This window comes from Neolamprologus brichardi, chromosome 3 (assembly GCF_056152115.1).
Source record: "Neolamprologus brichardi isolate AB-2024 chromosome 3, ASM5615211v1, whole genome shotgun sequence".
NCBI lineage: Eukaryota > Metazoa > Chordata > Actinopteri > Cichliformes > Cichlidae > Neolamprologus > Neolamprologus brichardi.
This window is the reverse complement of record NC_142106.1, coordinates 9,976,681-9,996,687: the sequence shown is the minus strand read 5'-3', so window position 1 is coordinate 9,996,687 and position 20,007 is coordinate 9,976,681. Positions and strand designations below refer to the sequence as shown.

The 20,007-nt window shown below is 41.1% G+C and overlaps 1 protein-coding gene across 1 annotated transcript in view; it reads right to left on the bottom strand.

The window, feature by feature from the left end:
• The window catches only part of LOC148103433 (low affinity immunoglobulin gamma Fc region receptor III-like), a 54,432-nt gene extending 36,389 nt beyond the window's left edge, over window positions 1-18,043 (bottom strand). Inside the window, exons 1-3 of the mRNA XM_087838106.1 lie at window positions 17,968-18,043; window positions 17,587-17,850; window positions 17,262-17,507 (exon numbers count right to left, since the gene is read on the bottom strand). Of these exons, the coding sequence (XP_087694232.1) occupies window positions 17,262-17,507; window positions 17,587-17,850; window positions 17,968-18,043 (586 nt within the window). The remainder of the gene's footprint in view (window positions 1-17,261; window positions 17,508-17,586; window positions 17,851-17,967) is intronic.
• Between the last annotated feature and the right edge of the window lie 1,964 nt (window positions 18,044-20,007).

Sequence of the window (20,007 nt, the reverse complement as noted above, 5' to 3'; positions counted from 1 at the left end):
AACTCAAAATACTGGGTCAACCTGACCCAGAACCGTGACAGATAACAACTGTTATTGTGTGGAAGAAGGGTCACATGACTTGCAAAACAAGTTTAATGTGAATGCAGACAGGAGTCTGAGCAGAAAGCCCAGCTGAACAGACATCGATAACCTTTCTGAAACCATCTGCAGCTGGAGATTTAATGTGGGTTTGTCAAGCCAGCTAATGATTGACTGTGTGTTGAACTACACCCACAGTATACAGCAGGTTTCTCTAAGTTTTTTCATCTCTGTGAGACTTGAATGTGTTTTAATATGAGTTATATAAAGGAATATTTTGTGTTCACAGGCTGAAGTTACTTTTTTTTAATCTCTATCAACAGAAAAAAAAATTGTTTGAAAATACAAATCCTGTAATTTCCAAATACAGGACATAAATATGAAAACCTATGCTACAGAAAAGTACAATAAGATGAGCAGCTGGAAGCCAAAAGAAATTCCCATCAACAAATCCTATAAAAACTATGAAGATGAACAAACTCTGTAGTTCACAGAGTCTCTGACAGACAGAGACACACTGACACAGTCTGAACAGGTTTGATGATAATCAGAGAAATTTATCATCAAACCAACTCTGGACGTGTTTGATGTCTGTCTGCTGGATGATCAGATCATCTGTCTGTACCTGAATGTTCACTGACAACACTGAGAGTCTGAACAGCAGCAGGAGAAAAACTCTGAGACATTTCAAACAGCCTGCAATTCAACAGCAGGCTGCTATGAATCCTGATTCTGCTTCTTTTTATGTTTTCTGTAGATCAGAAAAACAACAAAATCAGTAACAAGAAGCACAGCAAAAATTGACAGACCAACAAGTAGGACTAGAGATCCATTCTCTGTGTGTCCTCCGTGGTGTTTTTTTGATCTAAAAGACAAAACAACACAGAGCAGAGAGGTTAACGGTTGGAGACTATAGATGTTCATCTGTCTATAGAAGATGGAACTACAGAGACCACAGAGCTTTATTTGTAAAACAAACTTCCTGAAATTCTTAGGTTTTAATATCAACACTTTTGACTACTGCAAGTCATTATTATCAGCATTATTAAATCTTATGATTTAATAAAGAAATTTACAGACTTGCACAGAGATGGTAAAATTATGATGACTGATAACGGAGATGAAGACAACAGACGATGAGGACAGAGAGGAACAGGGGTTTAAATGCACCAAGGAGACAGTCAGAGGGAACTCGGGACAACTGGAGACATTTAAGGATGCAGGGACTGACAGAGACGGGGAAGACGTCTCATCGTGACGAGTAAAGTTTACCTTGACTGGATGGGCAGCTCTCCATCCAAAGCTCTGATCCTAGAATCGCCCCTAAACCCACCCGAGGGATTAATAAAGTTTCAACTAATCTGATCTAAGATGTGATATTGATGAGCCCGTTAACTTACACAGCTTTCATTCCAGGCTTCAAACAGGTTCAACTTTATTGATATAGCAGCTCTTCTCCCATCTTACTGGCATAAACATTTAAAGCACTCACAGCTGCTCTGTCTACAGCAGGGGTTTTACTTTCAGTCTTCATTGTGTGTTTAACCTCTTCATACTTTTCTGATATTGTAATTTTATCTTCCTTTGTAACATCTGCCGCTCTGCTGTCTGTACACTGATCCACGGCTGTGGTTGGTCAGATGTTGCCATCACCGGGGAAAATCCAGGGTTAACTTAGCGAGTTGCTAATCAGGTTGGTGTGATTGTTTTTCTCCTGACTGATGATGTTAGTGTGAATCCAGATAACAGAAAGATCCTGTGGATATGCTGAACTCTCCTCACAGTTCAGAGCCCTACAGAGACAGAAAAACGCCACATTAAACCTGCTGTGGTTGACCTCTGACCTCTAACTGATCCTGTTTGATCTGTGAAAGGATGAGCTCAGATGAAATCAGGTGTGTGAGGCAGAGAAATAAGAACAAGGACTTAGGCTACGTCTACACTAATGATAACAATGACACGTTTTAGTCATGTGATGCAGTCATGTGACCTATTAAACTTAGATAGCAGAGGGCATCGTACAGCAGTTGTTTTGTTTGCTCTCAGTTTTGACAGCCCTATCAGTTTGTGCATGCTTCAGATAGCTTTTCTTCAAACTCTCTAACTCTCACTCGCTTTTGCCACTTTGTACTTTTGTGTTACTCGCAGCAACAACTCCATCTCATTGTTAGTCCATTTAAAAAACTCGGTGCTTTTCCTCAACATTTTCCCGCCAGCTGAGGCAGGCCTTGCATTTCACACTTGTGCTCAATGTGGATGCATAACTCAATGGTGGGGACGCCGAGCATTTTCAGACGAAAACGCTGTTTTCAGATCTCTCCGGGCTCGTGTGGACGCAGCCTTAGTTTAGGTGTGGTTTCTATTAAGGAAGGGTCTTAAGTAAGCATGTAAATTGTGACTATTTTTAACATTTGACACATTTATAATTCTGTGTGTTGCTTTTGTCCTTCAGCTCCGGGACTGTTCATTGTTTTGGGATGTTTATCTTCCTGACCGGGTTGGAAGGATGGACACATTTTATTGCTCTGAGTCATTTTGTAGGCCACACTTAAGTTATAGTTTGTTAATTCCCAGATTGAATAGAATTTTTTATAATTTTGTCACAGATCGTAAAACAACCTGTAGCTGCCCTCCAAGGTGCTCAGGAACTTTTACTCCTGCACCATAGAGAGCATCCTGATGGGAAACATCTCAACCTGGTTCGGGAACAGCACCATGCAGGACAGACGAGCTCTACAGAGGGTTGTGCGATCAGCTGAGCGCACCATCCGCTCCGAGCTCCCTGACCTGCACTCAATCTGCAGCAGGAGGTGCTGGACCAAGGCCAGGAAGATGGTGAAGGACCTCAGCCATCCCAACAACAGACTGTTCTCTCTGTTGAGGTCAGGAAAGCGATTCCTCTCCCTGAAGACCAACACAGAGAGACTGAGGAGGAGCTTCTTCCCGCAGGCGATACGGTCTCTCAATCACACCACCACACAGTACTGACCCACACATATGGTTCTTACACACACACTGGACATTGTTTTCACTTCATCACTTAAATCACTTTAAGCATATTTGCACTGCACAAGGCACTAAATAATGTGGATTGCACAACACTGGACATTATATTCCTTCATTTCCATTTAATACTTGTACAGCTGCTGTTATTGTGTATATATATTTATATTTCTTCATACATTCTTATATATTTCTATACTGTGTATTGTGTATTTTGCTGTACAGTTATTTTATTTTCAACTTTAATTTATATATTTTATTTATTCCATCCATCCATCCATCCATCTTCATCCGCTTTATCCGGAGCCGGGTTGCGGGGGCAGCAGCCTAAGCAAAGAGGCCCAGACCTCCCTCTCCCCAGCCACCTCCTCCAGCTCATCCGGGGGAACACCAAGGCGTTCCCAGGCCAGCCGAGAGATATAATCTCTCCAGCGTGTCCTGGGTCTGCCCCGGGGCCTCCTCCCGGTGGGACATGCCTGGAACACCTCACCCAGGAGGCGCCCAGGGGGCATCCTTGTCAGATGCCCAAACCACCTCAGCTGGCTCCTTTCGATGTGGAGCAGCAGCGGCTCTACTCTGAGCCCCTCCCGGATAGCCGAACTTCTCACCCTATCTCTAAGGGAGATGCCAGCCACCCTTCGGAGGAAGCTCATTTCCGCCGCTTGTATCCGCGATCTCGTCCAATTTACCGGTCGACGTAGATCGACCGGTAAATTGAGAGCTTCGCTTTTACACTCAGCTCCCTCTTCACCACGACGGACCGGTGCAGCGTCTGCATTACTGCAGCCGCAGCCCCAATCCGTCTGTCGATCTCCGGCTCCCTTCTCCCATCACTCGCGAACAAGACCCCGAGATACTTGAACTCCTCCACTTGGGGCAGGACCTCATCCCCGACCCGGAGTGGGCACTCCACCCTTTTCCGGCTGAGAACCATGGCCTCAGATTTGGAGGTGCTGATCCTCATTCCCGCTGCTTCACACTCGGCTGCGAACCGCTCCAGTGCGAGCTGGAGGCCCTCACCCGATGAAGCCAACAGAACCACATCATCCGCAAAGATCAGAGATGAGATCCTGAGGCCACCAAAGCGAAAGCCCTCCGCCACTTGGCTGCGCCTAGAAATCCTGTCCATAAAAATTATGAACAGAACCGGTGACAAAGGGCAGCCCTGGCGGAGCCCATCACCCACCGGGAACGAGTCCGACTTATTGCCGGCAATGCGAACCAAGCTCTTGCAACGGTTGTATAGGGATCTGTTGGGTCTAAATCAGACCCCGCTGATTCCAGAACTTATTCCCATGAAAGAAAGACAAGGCAACAGCGATCGATCTTTTTACTTGCAAGGGGGCCCTTGTCCGTACCTCAGTACATCACAAAATGACCTCCTCGACTGGCCCCTCTTGCTCCCTTTTATTGACAACGTTCACACAATAAACAATAGTTTACAACACGTACCTTCCCCCCGTAACCCCCCTTGGTTACGAATGACAAGGCACTGTGTGTGTGTTATGTGAGAATGTGTGTGTGTGTGTGGTGTGTGTGGCATGCTGCTGATCAAAGGGTCATATAACATAAAAGCACAGGAACATCCTTGGTCATAAAGAGGGCAATCTCCCCTCACCCTAGATAACACAATGAAGCCATACAAAGGGGAGGAAGTTTACCACATCAAACAGACCTTCACAGAGGGTGTTCCTGTGGTCAGAAACACTACTGCCCCCCTCCCAGAATCTTAAGGATCTGGGGAGGGGAGGACAGAAGGGATTCTTTAAACCTATGTACAAATGGCAAACATAAAATGACAATATTTAATAATTCACCCTGACAGGATCGAATGGCCCGTAGCAATGGGCCAGACACCCCATACTCCCGCAACACCTCCCACAGGACACCTCGAGGGACACGGTCGAATGCCTTCTCCAAGTCCACAAAACACATGTAGACTGGTTGGGCAAACTCCCATTAAAGATGGGGACCACCACCCCGGTCTGCCAATCCACGGGTACTGCCCCTGATCTCCACGCAACATTGCAGAGGCGTTTATTCCTTCCTAGTTAAATTTACCCTTTTTAATTTTCATATTTATTTCCTATCTTATTCATAGACTTTTCTTTTTTTCTTTAGGTCATGAGCAGTTGTGTAAGCATTTCACTGCATATCGTACTGTGTATGACTGTATGTGACAAATAAAAATTTTGAATTTGAATTTGAATTTGTGATCCATGCAGAGAAGGGCGAGGACCATGGTTGGTTGGTTCAAAGATCTGCTTCCTTTGGTCGGCTGTCAGTCTGAGAACTGCCTTGTTTTAAACGTAGGTCAGGTTTTATAGAGGTCCGACTGTCTGACTTATCTGAACGTGTAGAGAGCGTCGCTGCAGCTTCCTGTTTGGCCCCTGATGAAAACACCAGAACAAACGTGCTTATCGCAGGAAAAAAAATCTTTTCCTCTTTGATAAAGTTTTTGTGAGAGCTGGACCGGAGGGGTTTGAGGTTTGCAATCAAGAATCAAAAGTATGTTAATTGAAATAAAAGGAGAATAAAAGGAGTGCGACCGTTGTCTGTTAACTCCCAGTGCTCATCAATGGGACCAATGACAGGAAGGTAAAAAGATAAGATTACAGCCAAACATCCACGTGCTTGATGATAGTTTGGAAAACTTATGAATAATGTGAGTCCTGAGCCACTCCTCGTGTCCAAACATTAATGAAAATACAGCATAAAAGGCAAAACCAGAGTCAGGTTAAGAGTCCATATTTGGTGCGCCCACCTTTGTTCTACAGCACAACCTGAACTCTCTTAATCAGATCTCTTGTAATGTCTTTAAGTCGTCTTTAGGAACAGTTCTCCAGGTGTTTTAAGTGCTTTTTGTTCTCTGTGAAGATGATCCCACGCTGCTTCAATAAAGCTCCGGGTTCTGGGGAGGCCAGTCCATGACCGATAGTGTCCAGGTATTTTATTGCATTGTTAGTATGTTTAGGTTCATTGTCATGCTGAAAAATAAAGCTGTTTCTTTGCAGAAGGTATTACACGGTGGCTCAAACAACGACCGTATGTTTATTCATTTATAATTCTATCAATTTTATCACGGCCTCCAACCCCTCTGGCTAAAATGCAACCACGCAAACCATGACGGAGCCTCTACCATGTTTTACTTGTGTAGTTTGGCATGCCGCATTTCCTTGACAACTTCTTGGCAGACATTTTTCTACTGAGACCATTTCTGATGAGGCTTCAGTTTACAGTCAGGTCATGTGTCAGCTGTTTGCTGGATCTTTGCCTACTTCCTTATAACATGACTTTCAGACACTCCTCAGCAGTGTTAGGAGCTGTTTTTATGCTTTAATGATTCATGGGACTGGATTCTAGGATTTAAGGACTGGACAGGAAATGTAAAAAAAATAAATAAAACAAAACAAATAACACTATTGCTCAGAATAAATTTACAAGAAAGCTTCCAAAGAGATTTCAGGCTTTGCTGAAGAATAAAATACTGACGTTGTAGCTTGTTATAACTGTACAAACTCTCTTTTTGCCGTACAAGCTGTATTCCCATATGTTTCAATGGATCAATGCATCTTTTTTCCATTTTCCTAATGAAATATAAAAACATGAGGGGAGGTTTGAGACTTTGGGGCATCTCTGTAACTACACAAAATGTTCTCCGCTCCATTTTCTTTTTCTCACTTCCTTTTCCGTTCTTTATTAAGCCCTCATCCCAACTTTTGTTTTAGATGTGTGGCTGCCATCGAACTTAAAATTAAGTAATACGTTTCCTAAAATGATAATGTTCTCAGTTTGTACATTTGATATTGTCAAGTCCGGCTGTGTGGCAGGATCCAGTAGCAGGACAAAAAGCTAAACTAAGTGCGGCAGCTTTATTGCTGTAGCTTGAAAACTCAACAAAATACAAAAAAACAAGAAGTCAGGCAAGAGGGGAAAAGCCTGAGTGAACGACACAACAAGGAATCGAGGGAAACTGAGGACATAAATACACACAGGCTCAGGAGAGGATGGCCAACAAGTGGGACTCATTACAGAGTAAAGTGACACAGGAAGCAAAACTGAAGATGATGCTGGATCAAAATGAAACAGGAATGAACAAACACAGAGAGCAGGACTAAGACATGTGAACGTGACCCTGGGGCTAAGGATGGACAGACAGAAGACAAGTGGGATGACATATGGGACAAGAAGGGAGAAAACACAGGAATACAAACATAAACCTAACCTGAGACTGTCATGGTCCTGGGTCATTTTGACCGTGTTCTCAGTTTTCCTGTGGTTTTGTATTTTGTTCCTTATGTTCATTGGATTGTTTGGTTTGGTATTTGGATCCCCCCTGTGTCCATGCTGTTATTGTGTTCTGTTTTCTCCTCATCCCCTCGTGTATTCATCCTTGTTCTCTGCCTCTCTCTCTGCTCATCTCTGTGTACTGTGTTGTGTTTAAGGTCCACATCTCGGTGTCAGTATTTTCACTTTCGTGTCCTCCCCGCTCGGTCATGAGTAATTGTCCTCAGCTGTGTTCCCACTTCCCTCATTACCTTCTGTGTATTTATGTCAAAGTGTCCCTTTGCTCCGTGCTGCGTCGTCCCTCTAGGTTGTGTGCATTTCCCGTGTCTTCCCAGCGCCTCAGCTTCAGTTTCTCCCAGTATAGTTTTGTATGACTTCTTATGTTCCTGTTAATAAAGACCTGCCTTTGAGTTCATCCCCGTGTGTCTAGAGCCGTGCATTTGGGTCCTCTCTTGCCTTCACACAGCCGCCGCATGACAGAGACAGGACAGGAAATGCAGAAAGACACTAACATTATGAGGAACCAAAGGACTAGAAGCAAAGATAAACTCAGAAAAAAATATTATACTTTATACTAAATAATACAAACTGAACATAAATCATCACTTTAATCCAGAAAAAGTCAAAACAAAAATCTAAATACTGGGTCAGAGGACAACAATGTTTTTATATGTTTTTATTTATATGTTATTCAGCAACTAGTTATTCTTCATAACTACTTCCCTGAATGGGCAGTGGGTCATTTATGCACCTGCAGCTTTCCTCACATGTGGTCATTTCTCACGGTCAAGAAGAAGAGAGAGAGCCCACGGCCCTCATAGGAGTCGTCTTTGAATAACATCACTACTGTTAGTCAAACACGTTTATATTTTTGCTGCTTAGCAAATTAGTTGGACTCAAAATACAGAAGAAAGAGGAAGAGACATTATTACAATCAAAGGGATGTTTCATTTTGTAAAGTGTAACTTTAAAAATTCTGTATATTTTTTAACCAATTTACATTATTTGGTATTCATTCAGGTGTTGGGTTTTTTTTTTCAGGAGAAATATCACACTGTGGATGTGGAGGTGAGGACGACTGAGTTGTGTGACGTTTTTCTCTAAGACGCCTTCAGTTACAGGTAATTCTCAGAGTGGATTTCTGGTTAATCTTCACTCGGTCATGTAAGCAGTTTGGTGCTTTCCCCTAACTAAAATGCATTTCCACTTTTAGAATTGGATTTCAGTTTAAAACTGGTATGTGGACCCACACAGGTGTGGAGCTGCAAAGAGGAAGCAGCTTTAAATGTAAGTGAGTCTATTTTTGTCGGCAGATTCGTAAGAAGTCATAAAAATAAGAAGCACGTTGACTGTGTGTTGGCTCTCTGCCCAGACTGTAAATGTGTGTGTGTGTGTGTGTGTGTGTGTGTGTGTGTGTACACGCCTACTTCCAACTAAAACCACACGACACACCCACAAACTCAGTGACTTGGAGAGCGGTGCAGTGCAGCCGTGAACACACACTACAGGACAGACGGGTAAACGGATGAGCCTGTGACGAGATGAGCGGTGAGTGAAAATGTTCAGTTAATTAATGGAGAAATTAAAAAGCTGGAAGCAGCGAAGGGTTAAAAGAAACTCTTCACCCAACAGGCTCAGATTGTGCTTTCCTTCACAGCCTTACATGGACTTCAGTAGCGTTAGAAACTGACGCTCTGTGTTCTGTTTCCTGACACATCAGCTGCTGTCTTTGAACTTCTGCCTTTAATTTTAACTGGATCAGGTGGAAACCTGTGTCATCTCTGTGTCTTAAGTTTGTACTTTATGTTTTTAAGACATTAAAGAAATGACAGAAAAATGTAAACAGGAGCTCAAAGATGTAAAAAAAAAAAGAAGAAGAAGGAAAATAACTGTGAAAAAAGCTTTTCTATAAGAAGAAACCTTTGAAATGTAGTAAGTCTCTGTGATTTAAAAACCTCCTTTCTCCTTGTCATCACGGTGAAACAGAGCTTAAGCTTTTGAACAATGAGTGATGCTGAAATCGGTGAACCTGATCTGAAATCCTCAGGTGCAGCTATGTGAAACCTGATGCGACAGAGAATAAACGGGAAATAAAGCAACATCAAACATAGAGTGCTTCCAGATGGGCTCTTTCATAACATTGAGAAAGTGGCGTCCTGGATCCATTAGAGGGGCCGTAAAGGTGGGCAAGGTTTAAAAAAGCATTTTATAGTCTAACAAAAATAACTCAGCACCTACAGACAGAATGATGTAAATGATAACAAAGCAAACAGAAGAGCCAAAGGACTTCAGGAAGATGCTAAATAACCTGAAGGAGACACAAAACGACCACATGAAATACCACAACGAGCTTTTATGTGACTGCAAACTCAAAGTGACGACAGTGAGAAACACAACAGGTTGAAAGCAGCCAGGAGACAATAAAATCCTAACATAACATGATCACAGAGCCTGTTTTTAATCACAAATCACTGCTTTTTACTATTGAATAAGGTTTGCTAAAAAGGGTAAAAACACACTATAAAAATAAGACACAATAAAACATGTTTGCCTAAAAACGTCTTCATTATTAAACAGGTTGTAATGAAAATGTTTACTCCACTGCTCTCAACCTGGTTGTGAAAACAAGTCTGGGTGTATGGCAACCTGTGGGTGCGGTCCAATATTCAGTCTTGCTTGGGAAGTTTCCCAGCTAAGACAAGTGGCCTGTTATTAGTTGGGTGGCAGCCATAATGAGAGCTGTTTGAATTGTCCCAATGCCACAGAAAGGTGCTTCAGTGCTTATGTCATCCTTCAGCAGAGGAAACAAGGCTTCATCCTTTTTGAGGGAACAGGAGGCAACTGCATCCTATGATTCATAGCTGTGCACCATTTTTTAAATGATTGTGTGTATATTAATAATAAGTTTTGTGCTGTAACCTGTAGATCAGTTTAGAACTTTTGACAACACCTGAAGATCATACGAAGAATGTAGATCTTATATAAGCTCTCTAAATTATTATGACTTTAATAAAGTGAAGAAAAGAATTAAAATTGATTCATGTTTACTTCAGGTAAGCTGGGATAAGTGATGGATGGTGAGAATTTTTCATCAGCCATAAAAACCTCAAACAAAGAGCAACAAAAAATCAATTATTTAAAGGTTATTTGTTTCTTTGTTTCTAAAACTCCAGCCTTTATAATGAACTGATCTTTTTCATTTATATAACCCAATTAAAACAGCTGGGGTGAAGTATGATGAACATTTTGTCCTCCATGTGGAAGAGAGCTGGAGATTAATAATAAGTAATAATTAAATGTAGAGAGGTATAAATACACAGTGAGTGAAAAAGAAACACTGACTGTATCCAAGTCCCACAGAGCGAGAGCGAAGTGCTCTAATAGGGTGATATGGTACTACAAGGTCATTAAGATAAGATGGGGCCTGATTATTTAAGACCTTGTATGTGAGGAGCAGGATTTTGAATTCTGGATTTAACAGGAAGCCAAAACAGGAGAAATCTGCTCTCTCTTTCTAGTCCCTGTCAGGACTCTTGCTGCAGCATTTTGGATCAGCTGAAGGCTTTTCAGGGAGTTTTTAGGACATCCTGATAATAATGAATTACAGTCGTCCAGCCTGGAAGTAATAAATGCATGAACTAGTTTTTAGTGTCACTCTGAGATAGTCACAAAAAGTTAGTCAGTGGTGCTAGTGTCATTATATATAAATGATATAAAAATGTACTGTTTATAAGGTTGGAGAGACGGAGAAATAAGTTGGATGAGTGGCAAAGCATTTCTCCCACTGAAAAACCTCCATCCAGATGAACAAAATCTCTTTAATAAACTGAAGCTCAGTTCACAACCAGCTCCTCTGCATTTTCAACAAGTCTGAGCTCATTAAAATGAATCCAAATGTTTGATGACTCTTTCTTAATGTGATTTTTCCAAACTCTCCACATGCTCTTACTGTTTAACTCATTGTTGGAAGCTCATCATTTGAAAATGTTTCAGGCATATAAGTTGAAAATATTGGCTCAATAGTTTTGAATGCATATTTAGTAAATATGATAACAGTCTCTGATCTGTGTGAGTTTACAGAAATGCTCTTACAAATAACTCACATGTGTTTCTTCCTCTATTTCAAATGAACACCTCTGTGTTCAAACACCAGGAGATGAAGCTTCTTTTTCTTTCTCAGAAACAGACTCGTTAGTGTTAACCACAGAGGACAAACACACAGAACTTAACATGGTGTGAACATCTACAGACAGACTAATATATATTTGACTGATACCATCATGCTGTTAAATGTAAAATCATTTACTCATAATCCAAACTGGGTTTATTTTACACATCATCACCAGTTTCTTAAATTCAGCTACTTTTGCTTCTATGACATAATTAATCTTAATCTAATTTAATGTCAACCTAATTTAACATTAAATCTTAATTCCGTCCAGCTCAGTGTCTCTGACTCCTCCCACTACAACACTGAACAAACCAAGAGCACCAAATGCTGCAGTTCCTCTAATGTCCACTGGAGATTTATAGAGTCAGTCACTCTCCATAGACACTCATGTGAACATGTTCAACTTTACAGCAGAAATAAAAATGTATACAACCTGCTATTAAAAATATATTTGGTCTCTATAGCTAACACGCCTTTATAACTCACCTGTTCAAATGTTAATGAGGCTGAAAGTTTGCATTATTAGGGGCGTGGCCTCTTTGAGAGGTGGCTGGACACAGGCTGCTGTAACTGCCAACTGTCTGTTAGGCTTCACCTCAGCCAATTGGACCTCTGGACCATCTTTGTGCTTCGGGGGTATTTTTAATGCAAATGTGTAACCAATACTATGTGGCTCATTGCATAAACAAACATTAGCAGTTCTGGTAAGTTTAAATCTAGGATCTTGTTTTTATGTTACAAAGCTCTATTTAGCAGCTATCAGTGCCTTTCTGTTGACTCCTTACAGTCTATGGAAGCAGCTTGATAACCAAGCTATCTGACACTAGCTAATAAATTAGCACTGCACCCTTTCATCAAAACTAAATCGCTCTTGGCAATAAAGACAAACATGATGTTGCTAAAAATGTTAAGGCTGGAAAAAGCAGTGGAGATTTAAAACAGAGAGATTCAAATCTCCATGTTTGAATGAAGAGAACATACAGTTCACACCTCACCCTGGGCCCCCAAAATGACTTCTGCTTTGTTTGACTGTCTGCTGTTGGTCTGTGATACTTTAATATCAGTGTATGTGAATCATCTTCAGCAGCTTTGTCTGGATATGCTGAAATTTGACGGTGATATAATCATAATTAAATCATAACGAAACCAGATATATCAGGAAGCATCAATGTTTAAAACAAGTGAGAACAAACCCTCAGAAGGAAGGCGTTTGCCGTGGGAATAAGTGCTAAGAAATTAAAAAAAGAAATACAAATCACATTTTTATTTTCCTACTGCAGATTTGATGCAAAATGCTTTTTTAATTCCATGTATTGTATGTATTTTTTTGAGTTTTTTCATTTCACTTCTACAAAAGAGGCTCATAAAAAACACATAAAAAGCATTTTTTTGAAGACATGAAACATTTTTATAAAACCATGAAGCTGTGATTCCTTATTAAAGGACACTTTAAAAAATCCATGATGCAATATATGAGTCCTATGGGTCTATGGGTTTTCTCAGTGAGAAAAAAAAAAGGCTTAAGACATGTAAAAATCTGTGGATGTCCTCTGGTCTGAGGTGCTGGGGGGACCAGTTAGAGACCAGCAGCTGGACGTCAGTGGTTGGACTGGTGGACTACTTCAGTGAAGAGTAGACGACGTCTGGCTCTGATTTAAAGTCTGAACACAAACACACACAGTTCAAACAACAGGAAACATAATTACAAGCTTTGTAGTTCAATCAAGATCTCCAATCTCCACCTCTCTGCATCACACACAGTCCCAGTTCAGACATTACTGGGAACCAGCTCAGATACAAATCACAGATTTCCTTTAAATGTTCTAAGTCTGTTCCTGTCCTCCTGCTCAGCTCTGTGCAGCGTGAAATGGTTTATCCTTTATATGCCTGATATGATAAGATATGAGGGTGAACAGCAGGCACGTGCAGAGGAGGGGGCTAGAGGGGCTTGAGCACCCGCCCCTTTCCTGATGGGTGCCCAAAGTGCCCTTTTGTTGAGGCAACTTTTTTAAAAAAAAAATATTTATTTATATTTTATATTTTTATTTATATAAATGGCACCAGGACGCTCTACGGCCTAGAGCGTCCTGGTGCCACGTGCACTTATGGACACTCTTATGTTCGAACAAGGTGTTCGTTATGGCCAAACTGTGATTAGCACAGAAGTCCAATAACAAAGCACCGCTCGGGTTCAGATCAGGGAGGCCGTTCCTCCCAATCACGCCCCTCCAGCTATTACTAGCCTTGTAGCTCTAGTAATAAATAATAATGTAAGGATTCTGGATCAGCACCATGATGCCCATAGTATATACAGTATTCTGAAGAAGGTCTAAAATGTCACTGTGTGTGCGTGCATGTGTGTGTTTTATGTATATGGATTTTTTTAAATTATTACTCATGATATAACATTGTCCAGACATGCCTGGTAAGGACATGAGGAGGGAACAGTAGGAGCTGTGTGAGGCTACTAAAGGCAGTGCTATAACATTTTTCTATCATCATTTTATTATAGATTAAGTGCAAGAGTTGTTAGGTGTGGATAATTAGATTATAGTTTATTGCAATAGCAAGTTGTGCCTTGTTCTCAGATAGACAGCAAGTGGAGAGTGATATATGAAATGATGGGATGGAAGGAAGAAGAGAAGCAAAGAGTGATTCACAGGCAGAGCCGAGTTTATTTCTCACAGTTTTTTGTTGCCTTATGGTTCCAAGCGCTGTCACCAATCTTTGCATTTTGTTATTATCTCATGACACTTGTTTAATCAGCTACCATCTCTCCTATGGACTTTTTAATGTCTACAGTCTCAGATCAGCACAGCCCTGCCCTTCCCATATTAGATTCTTAATGAATGTGTGTTGTTGTTATTCAGCCTGGTTCAATGTGCCCCTTTTTAACTTTGAGCACCCGCCCCTTTAAACCTCTCTGCACGGCCCTGGTGAACAGACGTTAACGTCACGACACCGAGTAGGGGAAGACACAAGCTGTGTCCCATTTCAGGGTCTGCACGCTTGAAGTACGCATTTTAAGTGCGGTTACGTCACCGCCACGCGACGACGGCTGTCCCAATTCGAAGTGTACTTCAAATGCATACTCCAAATGCGCCGTCGATTTCCCCAAATATCAAGCGTGGTCCGGTGCACGCTTCGTGGTCCCATATATCCCACAATTCATAGCGCGGCGGTGGGTGTGGATAATTTTGCCGCAAAATACGGCAGAAGGGAGCGGCCAAGAGTGAACTGTCAAAAGTAAGTACTGAATATGACGTCACTTATTCATGTGCGAATGTTTAATAATGAAGAACATTAAAACATTGCTGTTGGCCACATGTCGGCAAAGTTATGTGACACTAGTGATGTTTGTACTTTGAGCGTTAACTTGGTTTTAAAGCCTCTACTTCTAAATATACATATAGTCGACCTTAATCTTACAGAGAATCTGATGATTTTATGGATAAATAAAGTCAGTCATATATCCACAAACACAACAAGCTGAAAGTCAGTGATCTATCTATCTATCTCATAATAATCTGACAATACTATAATATTGGCCATATTATATTTACATTACCACAGTGAGATAATTTTAGTCTCATGAACAACATTAACTAATTATTATTTACTAGCTAATCTTAAATGACTGTTCAGTACAGAAATGAAGGCCAACAATCATGTTTTACAGTCCTGTGGTCTCAGCCTCAGATACTCAACTAATCAAAGTGATGTCATGACAAAAATGATTGACCAACAAAACAATTTTCTCCTTCATTTCTGTCAAACAAAGCTGTATGTAGCGTGTCTCGCGGTTAGTATCATGGTTGCTAGGCAACCTGAACAGCGCGACGAAGCATATACCGTCCCATTTCACAAGCCTCTCACTTCCGCACTTCTCGTACTTATAGTACGCACCGTACGTAGTACGCGTAGCACGTAGCACACTTCAAGCGTGCATACCCCGAATTGGGACACAGCAAGGGAGAGCACAAAGCTGAACGCACTGACACAGACCTACAAAATAAAACAGGAAGCACACGACAGACAGAGACACAGACTCGTAAACAGACATAATGACGTCATGGACAGACAGAGGGACATACGGGCAGAGAAGAATAAGCACAGGCAACCTAAACCAAACATGAGGGCAAGATAACAAAACCTAAACCAGAAATAATCATCATCGTCATCATCATCATCATCGGATAACTAAAGAATCAGAATATAATTATAATCAAAACAGTATCACCAGAGAATAAGAACTAATCCATAATGCAAAAATAAACCAAAACATAAGAAACTCAAAATGCTGGGTGAACCGACCCAGGACCGTGACACAGAGCTTCCATATGAATAACATTGTAGTCTAATTCAGATGTTGGTTGATGTTCTGATATAAGATATTCACAGCAATTCACCTTATTTTTACCAACTCAGAGACCTTTTTGTACGACCTTCTCTACTCCGTTAGTACATTTCCCCCAGAAAAGGCCAAGAAAGTCATTTATATCATTTATGGAGGCTTTTGGCTCTTGTGCAGGTTGTCTTCAGACTGTTGATCATCACTGTAACACTGTAACAACAGTCTGTAACATCACTGTAAGTTTGAGTATCTTTAATCTGATATTACATAACAGATGCTGTATTTCTACATTTGAAGTGGACATTTTCTCCCAATTTCCAGCTGCATGTTTTTTTTTCTACTACAGTAGCTTTGCATGATTCACAGTTTAGTATAATCCTTCTTTACATGGGGCCTTTGTGCAGCCAACTGTGTTCCCTCCTGTCCCTTTAATCAAAACTCTCTTCTGATTGGTTGATTAAACAGCATGTGGGTGGGGCTTTAATGGTTGAGATGGACATATTGATACCCTGCCTCTGTGACATCATTCACACACAACAACAAATAAAAATAGACTGTGGTAGAGTGTTTGGAGCACTCTGCTTTCTGAGCTTTTGACTCACAATGATGATGATTATTATTATTATTATTATTATTATTATTATTATTATTATTATTATTATTATTATTATTATTATTATTATTACTGTGATGATATTTGTTGTATAAAAATGTATTAAAAGTTGATAAAAACGTAATATCATAGTTGTTGTTCAGCATTGTTTCAATACCAACAGGGTGAATTTAATGAAGCTCACATCTTGCTGCTCATGGTTCTTTAAGTGAACTAGACAACTTAACAGGAAATCATTTGTCACGGAGAGCTCACAAGTCTGAGCTCGAAGACTGAGCATTGATGTGGTTAGCTTAGCTTAGCATGATGTGTGGAAACAGTTTGTGCGGTTGGGTTGTCTCTGTTAAAGAGCAGTTGTACCTTGGACTCCTCTTTCTGATGGTTTTGTCTCCAATACTGACGTCTTCAGCTCTCACTGCTGAGTAAACCACAGTTGTATAAATCTCTGCAAAATAAAACACATTTAAATTACAGCAGGTATGAAATCTGCACATTTTCTTTATTATTTGTAATGTCTATAAAAAAATCACACGTTTTTTTACAGAGAGCAGCAGGTTTTTGCTTTTTTTCTCATTTTAACACCTCTGAATAAGAGGAACTGCCGGCTTTTGTGTGAAAAAGGAAGCTGGTGTCCACAAAGCTGCCATCTTCTTTCAATACAATCAGACACACTTCATCATGAAGCGAATATGTTGTCCCAACATGAAGAGGTTTCCCTTAAATAGACAAACAATAATCATTAGTTTATTGTGAATGTTGAAAGCTGCAGAAACACAGACAGGTGAGTGTGTCACCTGTGACAGTGATCCAGCTGGATGGAGACTCTCCATGACCGCTGATGTCACACTTGTAGAGGCCTTCATCAGACCTGGAAACATGCTGGATGGTCATGTGACCTGTAGGCTGCTTCCTGATGAGGGAGCCATCTTTATAGAAAGCAGCTGGGAGGTTGGAGGGAGTGGTCTTTGTTTTACAGAGCAGAGTGACGTCATCTCCCTCCATCACAGGGAGGACAGGACTCTGCAGGATCACTGATCCACCTCAACACAGAGACAAACTACAGCATTTCATCCATTTACACACAGCTTCATCAACACTAACTCCACACACTCAGCTTACCAGTGACTGTCAGCTTAACCATGTTACTGATGGGACCCTCTCTGGACTCACACCAGTAAACTCCACTGTCATGAAGTGTCATCAAAGTGATGGTACAGGAAGAACCAGCTGGTTTTCCCCACCCATCTCCACACTGACTCCTCTGTTGTCTGTTTGTGTTTCTCCTCAGAGTCCATCCAGCAGAGCTGTCGTCCTCCTCACAGCTCAGAGACACAAAGTCTCCTTCAAAGATCTGAGAGCTGCTGGGACTCACAGTCAGACGAGCTGTGAGGGTTACAATGAAAAACTGATGATCACGTCTTTACTGAAAGTTTTAATCCAAATGTGTAAAACCTGTCAGAGTTTCTCAGGTTCAAACTGTGACAGAAGAAGGTTACTGACCTTGGTTTGTTGTGAGGCTCAGCAGTGAGATCAGAACTAAAGAGAAATGACACTCAGGTTGATTTGAGGTGAACATAAAGAACAACTCCACACAAACAGCACTAACAACTGGACCGCTATGATGCCTCTAATACTACAATCATTTCAACAGCAGTTGCTGAACAGCAACTATTGAAAGATCTCTCGAACATTCTCTTTCCTGTACCTCTAGTTTGGCATTTTTAAAAAGCAGCTCTGAAAATGAGCAACATTGTTTTAACAGCAATAATTAAAATAATTATTTTTATTTGCACTGACTATACTGTGGGTATTTACAAAATATTTAGTGTAATTAAATAACCCAGTAAACTCATGTGTCCACTGTGCAGCTGTGTTGATATAATGAGTGAATGATTTGATCTTTTCACTGCCTGCTGTGTTTCCTCGACTCCTGAGCAAAGATAAAGAGTCAGTTCAGACCTGCAGTTGGTCCTCGTGGTGTTTTGAACTTGAATTCAGCCTGAGAGAGTGATATTATACCCCTTATGTCAAACCGAGTGATTTATGACCCCCTAGAGTGATTTATGGCCCTAGGAAGTAATAAAGTAATAAAGGAAGTAATCAAAATATGATATTCATAAAAATATGATATTCATAAAAATATGATATTCATAAAAATATGATATTCATAAAAATATGCTAGTTCATAGCTCTTTGCTTTTTCCCCTTAACCCTAACTAATTGATTATTTAAGTTTCTTATATCAAATAGCATTCTTTTATTTTTTAATCCAATAAAAAAAAGTTTATTTTTTTTATGCTTAAAAACGCCATCTGGTGGTGGCTCAGCGTGTGTGCGAGGGCGCGTGCCCGAGGCTGTGCGTCAGGGCGCGCGCGTGTGTCTCCGGACTTTGTGTTTTTCGGGCTCCGTGCTTATGTGTGAAAAACGTGTTAATACATAGTAAAATAGTGAAACTGTTTAGTTAAACTTGTGCTTTGTAACGTTCAGTATGGCCAGAAATACAGGCTGCATGCCTTGGGGGAAAACTTTATTTCAATTTATATGTATTTGTTTAATCCGAACAAGGAGATTTAGAATAAAACTCAGAATCGTGAAAAAAAAAAAAAAACAAAACTCCACCAAAAAACGCACCGCGGCTCCCAACATAAAAAACTCTTTTTCTCCAAAAAACCCCTGATAGGTACCCCTCTATTCCCCAAAACCTTATATTTCGGAAACAGGGGAAAAATCCTGAAAAAATACTTAGTCTTTTGTCCCCCCTCCCACCCCGATCCTCCGCTGAGGAAAACCAAAAACTCCCGCACCGCGGCTCCCAACATAAAAAACTCTTTTTCTCCAAAAAACCCCTGATAGGTACCCCTCTATTCCCCAAAACCTTATATTTCGGAAACAGGGGAAAAATCCTGAAAAAATCCTTAGTCTTTTGTCTCCCCTCCCACCCCGATCCTCCGCGGAGGAAAAGCAAAAACTCCTTAAAAAATCCTCTGCGTTTTCTCCAAAACACCTGAAAAAACCTTAGTCTTTTGTCTCAAATTCACCCCGATCCTTAGACTAAATAACCAGGGAAAAAGTCCTGAAAAGTCCTTAGTCTGTTTTCTTCAAAACGACCCCTCTTACCAGCTACCTCTAACACAGAGTCTAAGTTCTCCCTTTGCTCTTAATCGATCCGCTACCAGAGCACAAATATTCCCTGCCTGTTCGCTCCTGGCTCAACTCCTGAATACTGGTTACCTAGTTTGAAAATTTCCGCCAGAGACCAACTCCGCCTAACTTAGCCTCGCTGCCAATCACATAACAATGGGGCGGCTCCCTTCGCACCCCGGTTAGCCATTCGGCTGCAGGTATGATGGAGGAGAGATTCAGGCTCAACACCGGTGGGCTTTGAGGCTATGCTTTCAGGCTTAGAGAGAGCGAAATCTATTTCTACCAGCTCAAAGCGGGTGAAAGTTTTGGCCCGCTATCACCGCGGATCGCCTTTACTTTGTCTGATTGGGGTGTTTTGAGCCTCATCGCTACGCCCGAAGTGCAGAAGAGCCTGCG